Source organism: Myiozetetes cayanensis, unplaced genomic scaffold, assembly GCF_022539395.1.
Source record: "Myiozetetes cayanensis isolate MyiCay16 unplaced genomic scaffold, myiCay2020 scf2-11, whole genome shotgun sequence".
Taxonomy (NCBI): domain Eukaryota; kingdom Metazoa; phylum Chordata; class Aves; order Passeriformes; family Tyrannidae; genus Myiozetetes; species Myiozetetes cayanensis.
Window position 1 is genome coordinate 64,793,124 of NW_026087411.1, and position 14,312 is coordinate 64,807,435.

General features: G+C 37.9%; 1 protein-coding gene across 1 annotated transcript in view; it reads left to right on the forward strand.

Annotated features, from left to right (window-relative positions):
- Nucleotides 1–14,312, forward strand: part of MAN1A1 (mannosidase alpha class 1A member 1) — a 148,492-nt gene that overhangs the window by 56,496 nt on the left and 77,684 nt on the right. Inside the window, exon 4 of the mRNA XM_050316080.1 lies at nucleotides 2,061–2,141. Coding sequence (XP_050172037.1) covers nucleotides 2,061–2,141 — 81 coding nt within the window. The remainder of the gene's footprint in view (nucleotides 1–2,060; nucleotides 2,142–14,312) is intronic.

Consider the following 14,312-nt stretch of genomic DNA (forward strand, 5'->3'; position numbering starts at 1 on the left):
TGAAAGAAAACCAGAAATGTTGGAAACAGAAATTAAGCTTCTTTTTTCCTTTGTACTTTTTTCCAGAAAGAATAAGAGTAGACCTGTTTTGGAAGAGCAGTGACAGAGGAGAAACTACAGAGTTTCAGTACACTCAAAATTAACTTCAAAAAATGTTATGTTCTTAACACTGCAAGACAGCAAAATAACTTTTTCAGTTTGCAATTTTAACACATTATGCCAGTCTGAGTTTTCAATAGGTAGATGTGTGGGATGGGTTTACTTTGTCTGCCCTTTTGAATTGTGCCTCATGTGTATTAAAAAACTGTACAGACACACACATATATATATATACTGTATGAATTATATATTAATCAGAGTAATTCTGTGGATGAAATTATATCCTCAGATTTTAGAATAAGAGGTGCAGAACAGATTTTAGAGGAGAAAAGGTGACTGAGTATAAACTGGCTAGTATTGTAGCAATTCTACAATACTACAAATCTAAAAACACAATCTGTGAGTGTGTTTTGAAGTCTGAACCTTTACAACTTATAAAACACTGAACAACTTTGCAATGTGTCTAGATACCTTTTCTTAATCAGAGCACCTTGCAAACTGAAAAGCATGAAATAATATTTCTAGTAAGTAGCCTAGTGCTGGGATTTTTTTCCTTTTTTTCCCTTTTTTTTCTGCAAAGGCAGTTTACTACAAAATCCATAGAAAACAGGGAGCAACTTCTTCCCTCCTACTTAGACTGACATCTATATGTTTAAAGTGGAAGAGCACAAAATCTATCTGAATGAAAAAAACCTATAAGCCCTTCAGAGGAAAATTGTGCAGCTCTACCATGCATTGATTTATATTAAAAATAGCTATAGTGTATGTCAGCAAATAGAAAATGGAAAAGTAACTCAATGGAAGCAACAGCAACTCAGAACAAATGAAAGTCAAACACCTTATTTACATGCCAAAAATTTTAGAACATTGACTGCTGTGTGCCATTTTTCTACATAAATACAGAAATATAAAAAGTCATATTAGAGAAAAAAGCAAAAATTAAGAAACTTCACTAGATCACCTTTTCAGCTGAATCCATCTAGTGGATTGAATGTCTTGTGTTAGGGTAAAATTGGAATTGACTTGGTGAAGAACAAGAGCATGTGATCATGAGACTCAGATTCTTTATTTGTGTTTGAATATTAAAAGACAAGGAAGAATTGGCTTTGAGATGGATAATGGCTATACTGCTATACCACAGACCTAGTCTCTATCATTGGTAAAGACCAGGCCAGCTTGGGAAGGGCCATCACTGTAATAGTGAAAGATCATCTGCTTCCTTGTGAATATACATAATGATTACATTTTTATCATGATCATGTAATTAACTCATTCTAATGTTACCTTCTTTTTTACAATAACCTGCATTTAGAATGAAGTAGGAAAACCCTTGATATGACATTCTGATCAAGAGCTTCTCATACAGTGTCTGAGAAGAGATGGTGTGAGGTGAGGTAGTGTAGGACACGTGATCTGAGAGCACTTTTTGGGCAAGTGATGAATCATCTGCAAGGAAGTATTTAGATATGTAGATTTAGAAAAAGCCTTTTGTCCAAATGGAAGAGATGAAAAAGTTACACAGGATGAGGAAAATGGAGAGGCTATTTTGTTAACGTGAGGAAGAGAAAGAAATGCTTTAAAATGCTTCACAGAATCACAGAATATGCTGACTTGGAAGGGACCTACAAGGATCATTAAGTCCAACCCTTAACCCTGCACAGGACCATCTCCAAGAGTCACACCATGTGCCCGAGAGTATCATCCAAATGCTTCTTGAACTCAGTCAGGTTTGGTGCTGTGACCACTCCCCTGGGGAGCCTGTTCCAGTGCCCAACCAGCCTCTGGTTGAAGAAGCTTTTTCTAGTATCTAGCTTTCCCTTTATCTTCTGTGTTTTGCTATGCACAGCTGTTGTGGCTTAATATCTGCATGTATATATATTTAGAGGAAAAAAAAAAAGGAAAAAAAAGCAAACCCAAACAAACAAACCTGTATAGAAATAAATGTTTGTTTATTTCAACAGAATGCTGAAATTTCTGTATTTGAAGTGAACATTCGTTTTGTCGGTGGACTGCTTTCAGCTTACTACCTTTCAGGAGAAGAGGTAAGATATTTCACATGGGTTATCTGACATATCATCAGCTGGATAAGTTGTAAACTTTTAGTTTAAGAATTTTAAGTATCCAAATTAAATTTGTTTAAAGCTTAGAAAACCAGTCCAGTGGGTTTTCTTCTATTGCTGTTGCTTTCTATAAGTCCTAAAGCTATTATTTCATCTGAGTGTTAAATGATACTCAAGTTCTTTTCCTGTGTTGAAACCATACCCAGTACATTTTTATTGGGCTTTTATAGTGTGTAACTGTGGAGTTCCTATGCTATGATAGTGGTAGATTTGTTGCATCAGCTTCCTGCTTCCAAATGGGTTTCAAGCATATCCTTGAATTCCTACTTCTGTTGGCCTTCCTGAAGATGAAGCTTCAACTCAGGTGGAAAAGACATGAAAATGTCAAAGACATGAAAACTGGTAAGCCTATACATGTGAATGTCTTTAAAGCGTTAATGACTCATTGATCTCTGTTGCCGTTCATGGGTTCTGGAGAGAATGAAGATGCAATCTCAGCTAAGAGCTTTGACTAAATGCAATTCTGTAATATTTTTGGAGAAAGCCAAAAGGCTCACGGGTCACAGGTACCATTTTAAGTCACAGGTACTGTGATGTTTTAAATTTTTAGTTTGTGTAGTGGGTTGACCCTGGCCAGATGCCAGGTATCCACTACAGCCACTCTCACTCCCCCTCTGCAACTGGACAAAGGAGAGAGGAAAAGAAACAAAGCAGCTAAGGATTCATGAGTTGAGATAACAGCTGGGAGAGGTCAGTTACTCATTACCTTCACAAACAAAAACAGACTCAAAGTGGAGATAGTACTTAAATTTATTACTAACAGGATAAAAGCCAAAGAGTGAGAAATAAAACAGTCTTAAAATACCTTCCCCCCACCCCTCCTTCCATGTTTTCCCTCCTCTCCCCCAGCGGTGCAAGGGGATGGGGAATGGGGGTTGTGGTCAGTTGTTGTTTTCTGCCACTGCTCAGGGAGAGGAGTCCTTCCCCTGCTCCCATGGGGTCCCTCCCACAGGAGACAGTCCTTGATAGACCTCTCCAGCATGAGTCCATCGCTTGGGAAGCAGTTCTTCCCAAACTGCTATCCCATGGGTCACTCCTCCATGGGGTGCAGTCCTTCACCAATGAGCTGTACCGATGTGGGTCCCCCACAGGAGCCACAAGTCCTACCTGGGAAAAACCTACTCCAGTGTGGGCTTCCCTCTCCATGGGCTGCAGGTCTCTGGCAGGACCCTGCTGCATCCTGGGCCTCCCACGGGGTCACAGCCTCCTTCAGGTATCCATCTGCTCCAGCATGGGCTCCTCCATGGGCTGCAGGGGGGTCTCTGCACCCCGATGGTCCTCCATGGGCTGCAGGGGCACAGCTGCCCCACCATGGGCTGCACCACGGGCTGCAGGGCCTCAGCTCCGGTGCCTGGAGCACCTCCTGCCCTCCTTCTGCACTGACCTTGGTGTCTGCATTGATGTTGCCATGTTCTCTGCTCTTCCCTGGCTGTAATTCTTTCTCCAATAACCTTCTTTTCTTAAATACATTGTCACAGAGGCATTACTGTTACTCCTGATAGGCTTGGCTTTGGCCAGCAGCAGGAAGTTCATCCTGGAGCTGGCTGGCATTACCTTCAACAGGCAGGGGAAGCTTCTAGCAGCTCCTAACAGAAGCCACCGCTGTAGCCCCTCCCCCACTGCTATGGAAACCCAGCCACAGAAACCCACTACAGCTTGTCACTTGAAAAGACTTTAATCTTACTAGTTTAAATTTGTATTTCTGTCTCTGTATTATAGTAGTATTTTATTGTAGGATTACACAAGCTAATACTCTAACTGTAAGTTGAATTTATCATTGGATTTCTTTAAATCCAAAGGAATTACTGGTGGGAACTCCGTAAAACCCTAAAAAAGATAATTTTTTCATACATAAATTTCCCAAATACTTGATAGAGCTCTGTTTTGAACCTGTCACTTTAAATTAACTTAATTTCTGTGGTGTACATGTTGAGTTTTGTAAAAATTTCTCATTACGTTAAATCTGCCTCAGCAGATACAATTGGTGTCATGTACCTGATAAAGCAGTTAAAAGGAAACAATGTTCCTCTGATATTTTTATGTTTAAAGAAGGACTTACCTGTTTGTTTTCAATGGTTCTGTCCTGAGTGTAGCTGGTATTAAAAGGACATAATTGTCTGAAAATAAACAGTTCTTAGTATTTTAACTGCTTTGTAATTTGGGGGGAAAAAACCCTGCACTTAGACACTTGACAGTAATAAAAAAAAACAGAGAGACATTTGGGATCTGGCTTCTTGATTCTTCCTAACTATTGTTTTACTTATGTTTCAGTCTCTGACTCTTGAAGAAAATCACTCATCCTCCTCTAGTAACTCAGCACCAGAAATAATCATATCTAAGCATGTCTCCAGTTGAAAGCTCTGCGATTACGTAGTTGTATCTTTCACTGCAGATCTACTTGGCAAAGAGGAGTGAACTTTTCCAGTATAACCTATTGCTACACTTTAATTAACCAGTTCTGACAGAAGCACAGGATATTTCTTGGCAGATGACAAGCTGGTAGATGAATGAGTGTGAGCCTTTACATCAAGCAACAATTGTCTGCCCAGAAATGCCTGAACCATTTGTCATTGGTGCTGGTGATTTTGCATATGTGTTGATGGTTTATATCTTGTGTCTGTTAATGTGCAGTCTTGCTTTCAATCAGTACTTACAGCTTCTCCTAAATAACACCTAGTCATTGCTTCTTGACCATTCCTTCATCCTTAGAGGCAGCTTTACCACCACCTCTTGGACTAGATTGATAGCAACACCCACGTTCCAGTAAAACTCTTGTACAAATGAAATGAGGAGACATCTGAAGCAAAAGAAAGTGTTTCACAGGGTGAATAATTAAGTGGAACTCTTTGCAGTGGAATATTGTCCATAATGGATGCTAATGCCAATTCTAAAAATGACAGACTCATTAATGAAAGTAAAATGGGCTCTTAAACACAAAACAGAGGTGCATGATTAAGGGCTCTTGCAGGCCAGGAAAGGAACTGTCCATGCTTGTCCCTGGTTCTCATACTCTTTGCTAGGCATCTGCTGTTTGAGCCAGAATGATGTTCCTAAACACTTGTCCTGGTGGCTTAGAGAGTGCAACTCAGCACATGCTGCCTTTATCAGATTTGGGGAAACTTCACGATTTGTCTCCTAAATCCAAGACACTGAAGCAATAGCCAGCCACTGCCTATGGAAAGAATGGGATGTAACAGGGTGAGGTTTTCCATGCTATGTGGGTCTTCACTAGTGCTGTTGAGAGGTGTGGCAAGGCCTGAGGGCCCCAGAGACTGGCTGCTACCGTAGAAAATATATATTTAATAATCTGTTAGTCCGTTACATTAGTGGGTGTTCCTAAGGAGGTGGCATAATCTGTATGCACACTGTTTGGAGGATTAAGCTTTCTCAGTTAAAAGCTCAATTAATTATTTATCAGATTAACTATTAAAAAATCTTACATTTTTTGTGTTCACTTATCAATATCCTAATTAAAGGAAGCTATGTTTCAGTAAAAGGAGTGATGGAAATAATTATTGTTTGTACTTCTGAATTACATTTCCATGGGTAATGATCCAAAGCTGCAACACATTGTATGTTCCAGAATCATTTGTAAGTCTAACAAATCATGATTAAAGAATATCCTATCATACTGAGTAGTTCCTAAGACATCTTGCTCACATAATAGTTCATTTAGATAAAGGCACCAATGTGAATCATTCTAAAAATGAACAGATTGAATACTTTGCCTCTTGATAACTTTGTGTACTGCTCGCTTGCAAATGGAGCTATGTGGTGCATTCTATTAAACCTTCTTACAGTTTCTGCCTTACTCAAATTAATGTGAAATACCTAAAAGTGCTGGAAGTGTCATATGCTTTAATTTTTAAAAAAATGTGAGTACTACCTAAATCCAAGCTAGAAAGATTTCCACTCAAATATCAAACTTCATTTATAAACCAGCTACAAATAGCAAAAAACTTGATTTAATGCAACCGTTTAGGTGCTGCTCTTTTTTTGTTGTTGTTGTTTTTTGGTTTGTTTCAGTTTTTTTAACTCCCTCATAGTAATATTGCATGTGAATGCTTCCCTGGTATTTTTTCGTGAGTCAGTGACTGTAAGGGATTATTAAAAATAAAACTAGCTCTTTTAAAGCACTGCTAGTATTGACTTTTTTTTTGTTTGTATGAAACAATATCGGTAGGAGCCTGTAATATGGTAAATGTAACCCATCAGAATGGGACAGGATTTTTTTTTTTTTTTGGCAAACTTTCTTGATCATTTTGTTTAAATTAAACCTGAATTCGTTACTAAGTAAGCAATTTTAAGAAACTTTTGTTTCGCTACTGGAAAATAAGGGAGAAATTTGTTTTACAGCTGCTTTGCTGTACTTTGCTGGTCTGATGTAAAATTCTGGTATACCAAGTGTCAGGAGTATTGCGTGCAACGAGATCCCCTGTTCTGCAGACCCAGATATTCACATACTTCCATATGTAGTCATAGAAGGAGGTAATTTGTTAACTTTTGCAGGACGAAAACATTGTGTCATCTAACAGCAACTGAAGTCTTTCTTGGAATTCATGGAGATGACAAACATTACTTGTGAGCACTGTAATTTTCACTGTTGGGAATAACTGTGATACTGGTGCTGAAAGTCATGGTAAATGTATGGCACTGCTCTTAGTCCGATCAGGCTTGTGTATTCTCTAGCTCTTCTGATTTACTCACAGATGGTTCTTAAAGGCACTGCTAAAGCTGTGTAATAAGGAAGCTGTTTTACTTGAATGTTGGTTCCACAGTCCACAGAGAATACGTTGCACAGGCAGAAATAGAAGGAGCTTCTAATTTGCTGTTTGTCTGAATAGCAAAAATGTAAATCCAAAATGCTCTGAAGTGAATAAGGAACACATGAGTTTTAGATCCAGCTGGTAAGTTCACAGATTCCTTTGAAGCTTTTCTGGTTTTTGAATGGGATAAGTAACTTTTTTTTTTTTTTTTTTTTGTCCCAGGGTCAGAATATTTTGCATTCAGCAGCTGTTCTTCCTTCATAATATGCTCATATTGCCATCCCTCTCCCTGGCATGAAGCAGAAATGTGACAGATTTGGGGTTTTTTTTACTCTGGCAGTACAACCTTTTTGAAGGGACGTGAATTTATCCTGATTAAGGTGAAGGAATAATAATTAAAAAACCAAACCAAACCAAAAAAGCACCACTACCAACAAACCAAAAAAACCCCAGACCAAAAAAAACCAACCAACCAAAAAACAAAACTGCTCTTCTTGAAGATAAATGTTGGACTTTGAGTTTCATCTATTGCTCTTTACCAGCTGTTAATTAGAGGTTAAAAAAAAGTGGAAAGTGATGACATATCACCTAATTAGTTTATATCTGCATTTAGAATCAGACTTACAGTGCCACTATTCAACCTCATTTGATGATCTTGGCTTCCTGTCTGACTTCAGACCTAGTCATTGCTCACTTAAAACCACCATCCCTCAGTGATTGTAGTGCTGTCTTACTAATGAGGAGCAGGCATGAAATAATGATGCAGATGCTATTGATCTAGAGCTGCCTCTGCCAAGCTGACCACAGAAGACTTCTGAGTTCATATAGTGCTAAGACATTCTCCAGAATTTAGCTGTAGCTATTTTATCCATCTCTCCCTCTCTTGTAGAGGTGTCTCTTCAGAGAGAATATTTAAGTTCCATAAATGGAAAAAAAAAAAATATATTCCATCATTTAGCAGTCTTGAATGGTAGGAAAATTAATTTTGTCACCTATACAAAGGTATTGGCCTATTAGTGCAAATCATGATGTAAGTTCCCAGTGTACTTGCCTCAGGGATCTTAGCTTACCAGTGTGAGAATTGACCACATGTTTTATCTCCTGCTTCCTCTCACTTAATTTGACACTAATTAACAAGAGGCCTTTTCCTTTTATGCCTTGGAAGCTTGATTTCTAATGCTGTTTGAAACTGCAGGCATACTGTATCAGCTTGATCACTTCAGTGTGAATGCCATTTAACTCCTCTTTAATCGTTTTCCTAGACTGGCAGTTGAGTTCCCCTTGTGGTACAAACTAGAAGACTGCAATTGCTTGTAGCTTTCTGCAGCTCTGTTTTCAGATTTGAGTCCTGTTTCCCACCTACCATCCATCTGCTGCCCCTTTTAAGCAATACATCAGTAATTCAGTGGTGTCATGTTTCGTTCCTTTAAAGCTCTAAAATGATCTTTAAGATTTGTTTCACTTTTATAGATTTATGATTGAATCCTGGAGCCATTCAACTTGGAAGTGACCTCAAGAGGTGACTAGTTCAGCCTCAATATTGCAACAGTGCTTTAGGCTTGTTCTTTTGAGAACCTTCTTGCATGGGAACCTGGCTAAGCTCTGCATTTGTCTTTCCTTCAATGGATTTGTTTCATGCACTGTGCTCATTTACACAGATCTCTCATTGTTTCTTCTGGCTCTCTAGTAAGCCTTCTGTTTCTCTTTTTTTTTTTTAACTTTAAACATTTGTTCTTGAAAAATTACTTTTAGCCTGACTTGAGAGTTTTCATTTAACTTGTCAAGCATTATCAGTTTCTGTACTTCTTAACTGGACTCAGTATACTTTTAATTAGCTTCTTTACAGTCATACTAAAAGAAGGTAAAAGTCATCTGAGCCTTTTGATTTGAGAATTTTGGACTCTGAACCTCATATTTTATTCTCCAAGTCATCTCCAAGCATTCTATGCATTTGCCTGTTTCTAAGTTCATTGCAGCTGGTCATCTTGATTCTCTTTTCAAACTTAAACATTAGCCAAGTGAACCTTTTGCTTATAACAGCATGTTGAATTGGAGCATGTGGCCCCTGTTAGACAGTAATATGTCAAACTAAGTTAAGAGCTACTTTTTCTCTTGTAGACTCTGAGTTTCTTCAAGAAGCTGTCATTACAGTGTATAAAAGCAAGGTTTATATCAGCTCTAATGTAACACTTAACTGCCTACTCAGGGACAGAGAAGGATTTAAAATCTCCTCTGTTTCCCACTATCACAGTCTGTAATCTCCATTAGTATTTCAGTCTCTTCACCACCTTTAATAAATCTAAGGCTGTTCACTTTCTCTGCTAGCTGCATCAAAATGTACTACAGATTCCCTCTGGTTTCACATTCTGGATATAACCTTGACTCCTAAAATTTTCTTTTATGTAGACTGTTCTTTGCTGTTGCAAGCAGATTGCCCTTCAGTCTTCTATTTCTGTCTCTTAAGTTCCTGTGGTGTAATTATACTGTCGCTGTTGATGAAACCCATCTCTCTTAAATATGTTCCCTTTACTCCAAAAGCTTTCTCTTTCCTAATACTTCTATCCCCTTTCTCCCAGTGCTGCTTGTTCAGCTCTGTGCAACTCTGTTGCTCAAGCTGGCCCCGCACATAATTCTGAGAAAAATTCGAAGATATGGGTAACAGAGATGTGGATTTCCAGTCTTGCACTTAATTAAAATGTTGCTTTTTGGTTTTCCTTCTCTTCCCTCTCTGCTTTGGAGTTACTGGTGCCTCATATACATACCATGACAAGGAATTTTCTCAGGTCTGAGTTCCTGAAGCCTTGTGGAGACTCTGCCACCTGTACCACGATCAGGCACCACCATCAGGCACACAATTAGCTGTCATCGCCAACACTTTTTGTGTCTCAGAATAAAGGCCCTCAAGCTACTCTACTAATGTAAAGTGAGAATAGTGGCAATTTGCATCAATTCTATGAAGTGCTGTCTGCTGGAGTCCAGCAGTGGGTATGTTTTTTTCTCGATTCTCTGTCATCAGTGTGAATATCCACGGCAGGGGACTGAGAAGCTATGGTAATAGCTTGCTGCAGCTGCCATAACTAAACCTACTATGAAACCAGGAGTCAGAGCCCTTATTTTGGTCTGAGAAACATGAGTTCAGAACTCTAACTGGTACATAACCAAGTTCATCTCTTTTAGTGGTTTCCTCTGTGCATAACTGAAAGGAGTTTGTTTGGGGAGTTTTCTCAAAACAACAAAAAAGTCTATTTTGTCCCATGGAAAACAACTTGACATGTTGACTTTAGAAGTAACCAAAAAGTTAGTTGCTCATTACATTAATTTTAACTGAAATCCCTGCTCACCTCCAGACTACTGTAGTCTGATGGTAAATTGCTAGAAAGGAGAATGGATGATAATGAGAGCTAAGTATAATCTGATTGCGATAGTATCGGCTGGTCTATTTGACACAACCTCATGGGCTACTTTATTGAGTAGAATTCAAGCAACTGAGAAGGAGCTGTTTGTTTCTTCTGAGGATTTGGCTCTCAACAAGCTCCTGCAGTTTCACTTCATTATGGTTCTACGTAACAGTTGGAGAGAGATTGTCTATCAGAAATAGCAGTGTATATGCTTTCCTTTTGAGCAGCAGCAGCCCAGATAGACCCAAAAGAAGAATTCTTTGCATGTGGGTTAATATATTGTACAGAAGAAGTGATACGCTATTAACAGTCTGACCAGAGTCACCATGCAGAGAAGTTGTTTCCAAGACATTTCTCTCTTTTATCTCAGTATTCACTTCTGTCACTTTGTACCAGCACATGCAGTTGCAATTACAAGGAGTAAAAACAGGGTAGAAACATAGTGCCTGAAGAGTTGGTGGAGTTGTTCTGCAGACTTAATAGAAAGTGTACAACATATGCTTAGATACAGGGTTCTGTGGAGCCATTTGCAAGCAGTGTTTACATTGATGCAAATATACTATCCATATCTAAAGAATAATCCTTATGCATAATATCACAGCTGAGAATTTTACTTCTTTCTGCAAATGAAAACAACATACAAATATTACAGTCGGTGCTGACAGTGGGAATAGATCAACATTCATTTATTCTGCTTAAACTCCAGGCTATGTAAAATATTTGGGAAAGTATATTCTCTCTGGTTATGTAGTATAAAAGTTAAGTTAGGTGATAAGTAAAAGATGTTATTGAATCATCGTACTGATTTTTCACAAAAAAAGAACATGTGAAAATATTATTTTACTCTGAGTGTGGAGTAATTCTTCATTTCTTCATCTAAATATGTCACAATGCATAGCTAGTTTGTGTAAGAGTCCATTTTGTGCTCTGTCTCCATAGATTGAATCTGAAGTTATTTTTCATTAAGTTGGGGGCTAAGTAGGTGATAACTCTTATTAGCTTTGAGAAGATAAAAGCATAAACCATCCAGTAGATTACCATGTTTTTGATTCTGTTGGTAGAAGGCATCTGAAGGCATTACATCAGATTCCCAAAGCTGGCTAGCAAAGAATCTTTCTACTTTTGTATCTTTTTGGAAAAATTTAAATTACTTCTATTAAAAATTATGTAAGCATTAATTAATTCTTAGTATTTTAGATACAAATCAAGTGAACAGAAATTTATGATGAAGTTGGGAAAGTTTCTTATCCAATTTTCTCTTTGATGGATCAGATTAGAAATTCATTACAAAACACTACTTTGTGCCACGTACCAGTTCTGCTGCATCAGGCTAACTGAAAATCATTGAGAAAATTGAATGCCTGAAATCAGAAGCATTGCTGTTCTTGCTTGTCCTTCATGTCTCCAGCAATAGATGGAGATAATAGTATCTTTGCTGCAGAAGAAACAGGTACTCTTTTAGTCTCCTTTATACTTAGGAACACATCTTACTCAGCAGATCAAATGTGAAACAGATACAAACAAGGTTCACTGGCTTTATGTTGGCATGAACTCTTGAGGTCAATTTATGGTGAGTGCTAATTGGCCTGTCTGGTGGAGGGTTTTGGCAGATTTGTTATTTTCAGACAACAGAAATATGAAAGATTTGTAAGATGAGGAGGGAGCTTTCTCCCATGTCTTTCAGGAACTGCAGGAATCCACATGCTATTTGTTTGCAATTTGTTTGCAAAAATGCAACACTTGAATAATGTTGATAAATGTTGTGGTTGATAAATGAGTGCGGTTCCTGTCTCTCTGGTGCCAAAAGCTTGCCTCTGCCAGATTGTATTTGCACCCTATCTACAAATGATTGAGAAGGAATTTGGAAAATATGTTCATATGAAAAATCCTGTGCCACTTTCATCATGACGGATATTAAGGGGAATTTGTGGATTTGGCAGGTGATTGTCCCTAAACAGAGTTGTCATGAGGTATTTGAAAGACAAATCCTTTTTTTCCCTCAAATCAGTAAATATAAGGGCTTATTTTGCCCAGGGTTAAGTGCACAGAATTGTGCTAACTGCAAACTCTTCTTAAACCAAAGACTGAGAAGAGGATGAACATGAAGATTTGAAAGCTGAAAAAGAGGAGTGGTATGTAGTGCCAGTGTCTCATACAAATCTTACTTGGTTTTCTCAGGGAAAAATAATTTAGGATGTACTTTAACAGCAATTTCAGTTTCTTAGCTCTTAATTTACAGTGCAAGTCTTTTGTGAAAACATATACAAGCTTTTGTGTTCCTGAAGGTGTTAGCTGGTCTACTATCTTACTGTTTAATTTCATAGTAAAGCATAAGATGTAAGGAAGGTCAGGAGGTGACAAAACATTCTGAAAAACTTTTTTTTTTTCATGTGTTCTGCTCTGATATTCTTTACTCAATGTCTTTAATTGCTTACATTAACCCACCTGACCCTGATGAACTTCTTCAAATAGTGGCTAATTAAGGCAGTACAGTATAAGGAAACTCTTGTCATTTGGCTGCATGAAGTCTCAAAAGCTTATTTTAACATCCAAAAACTCAACCTTATATAGTCTTACAACATTCTAAAGCAATCAAGGAAGATCATTTCAGCACCAATGACTCTACTGGTGTAGAGTCAACCTTCAATTAACAGAAAGCTGTCCTCTTTCTGGCAGGGCCAGTTCCATTGTTTCTTATGCATTGAACTATCAGAAAGGCTGTGTAACTAGTTAATCTGAAGACCTAGATGTGTTTGGTTTGTTTCTTTTCCTCAGTCTTCAGGCATTCATCTGGTTTTGCATGGTAGGCAAAACAACCATACTAGTTGGTTTGAAAGCTGGTTCAGTCCTGTTAATGCTTTAAAGTTGTGTTGTCCCTTGGGGGGCAAATTGTCCTTAAGTTTTGCAAGCATGACTAGATAATTTTACAGTCCAATAGATCCTAAAGATCATCATGTGAAAAGGATATGCTACAAACTTAATTCCCTTCCATTTTTCTTTGAAAACTCTTTTCTGTTTTCTTCAAACCAACAGCTGCAGAACAAAGTCAGCAGTTTACAATGCTGTTTCTTAAAGGATGCTATTTTCCCCAACTTGTTCTTAAAAAACACTATTCATAGTATACAGACAATTTCAATCTTTTTCCTTTTATCATGCAAAACCAGTGAATAACTCAAACCTTCTCATCAGCATTTGCTGCTTGTAGGGTATCTCTTACAAACATCATTCGGTCTGTGCTCAGTCTTTTCTTTCCAGAACTGCTTTTATTTCCAGTTATATTTGAGAGGGAAGAACAAATAATCTTCCTGATTTCAGGCAAGATCTATAACTGCTGAGATGCTCTGGGCCAACATTGCCACACTGCTGCAGGAAACTACAGCAGTGGTTCTCAGCATGTCTGAGCAGAATTACTCGGATGTTAAATGCCATCAGCCTTTCTGATTTGCTTGAAGGTTCTGTGTTAAGTTAATATGGTTATTAACTGACACAAGGTCAAAAGTAAAGACTTACTGAGATAACAAGAAGTACTTGCTCAAACATTTTTTTTCTTGAGGGACTATGACAGTTGGTAATAGCACCAGCTCTACTCATTAATTCTAAGATGCCCTTTTTCTAAATCATACTTTGAAGACTTTTTTTGTATCTAATTCCAACTTGAAATTACAGTTAAGGTAATCTAATGTTTTACTTTACATACCATCAAATATGAAAATAATTTAGTGCAACCTACAAGGTAGGTTCTCTAGGAATGTAAAGGGTTCAGTCAAAGAGTAATATAAAACACTAGAGCCATGTCATGAGTTTTGTTAAAAATTGAGAGAGCTTACATGACTGTCATGCCTTTATCTTTCCCCTTTCTTCAAGTGGGGGCATGGAAGGCAATGTAATAATATCTATATGTGCTAATATGCATGCTTGACATCTTTATG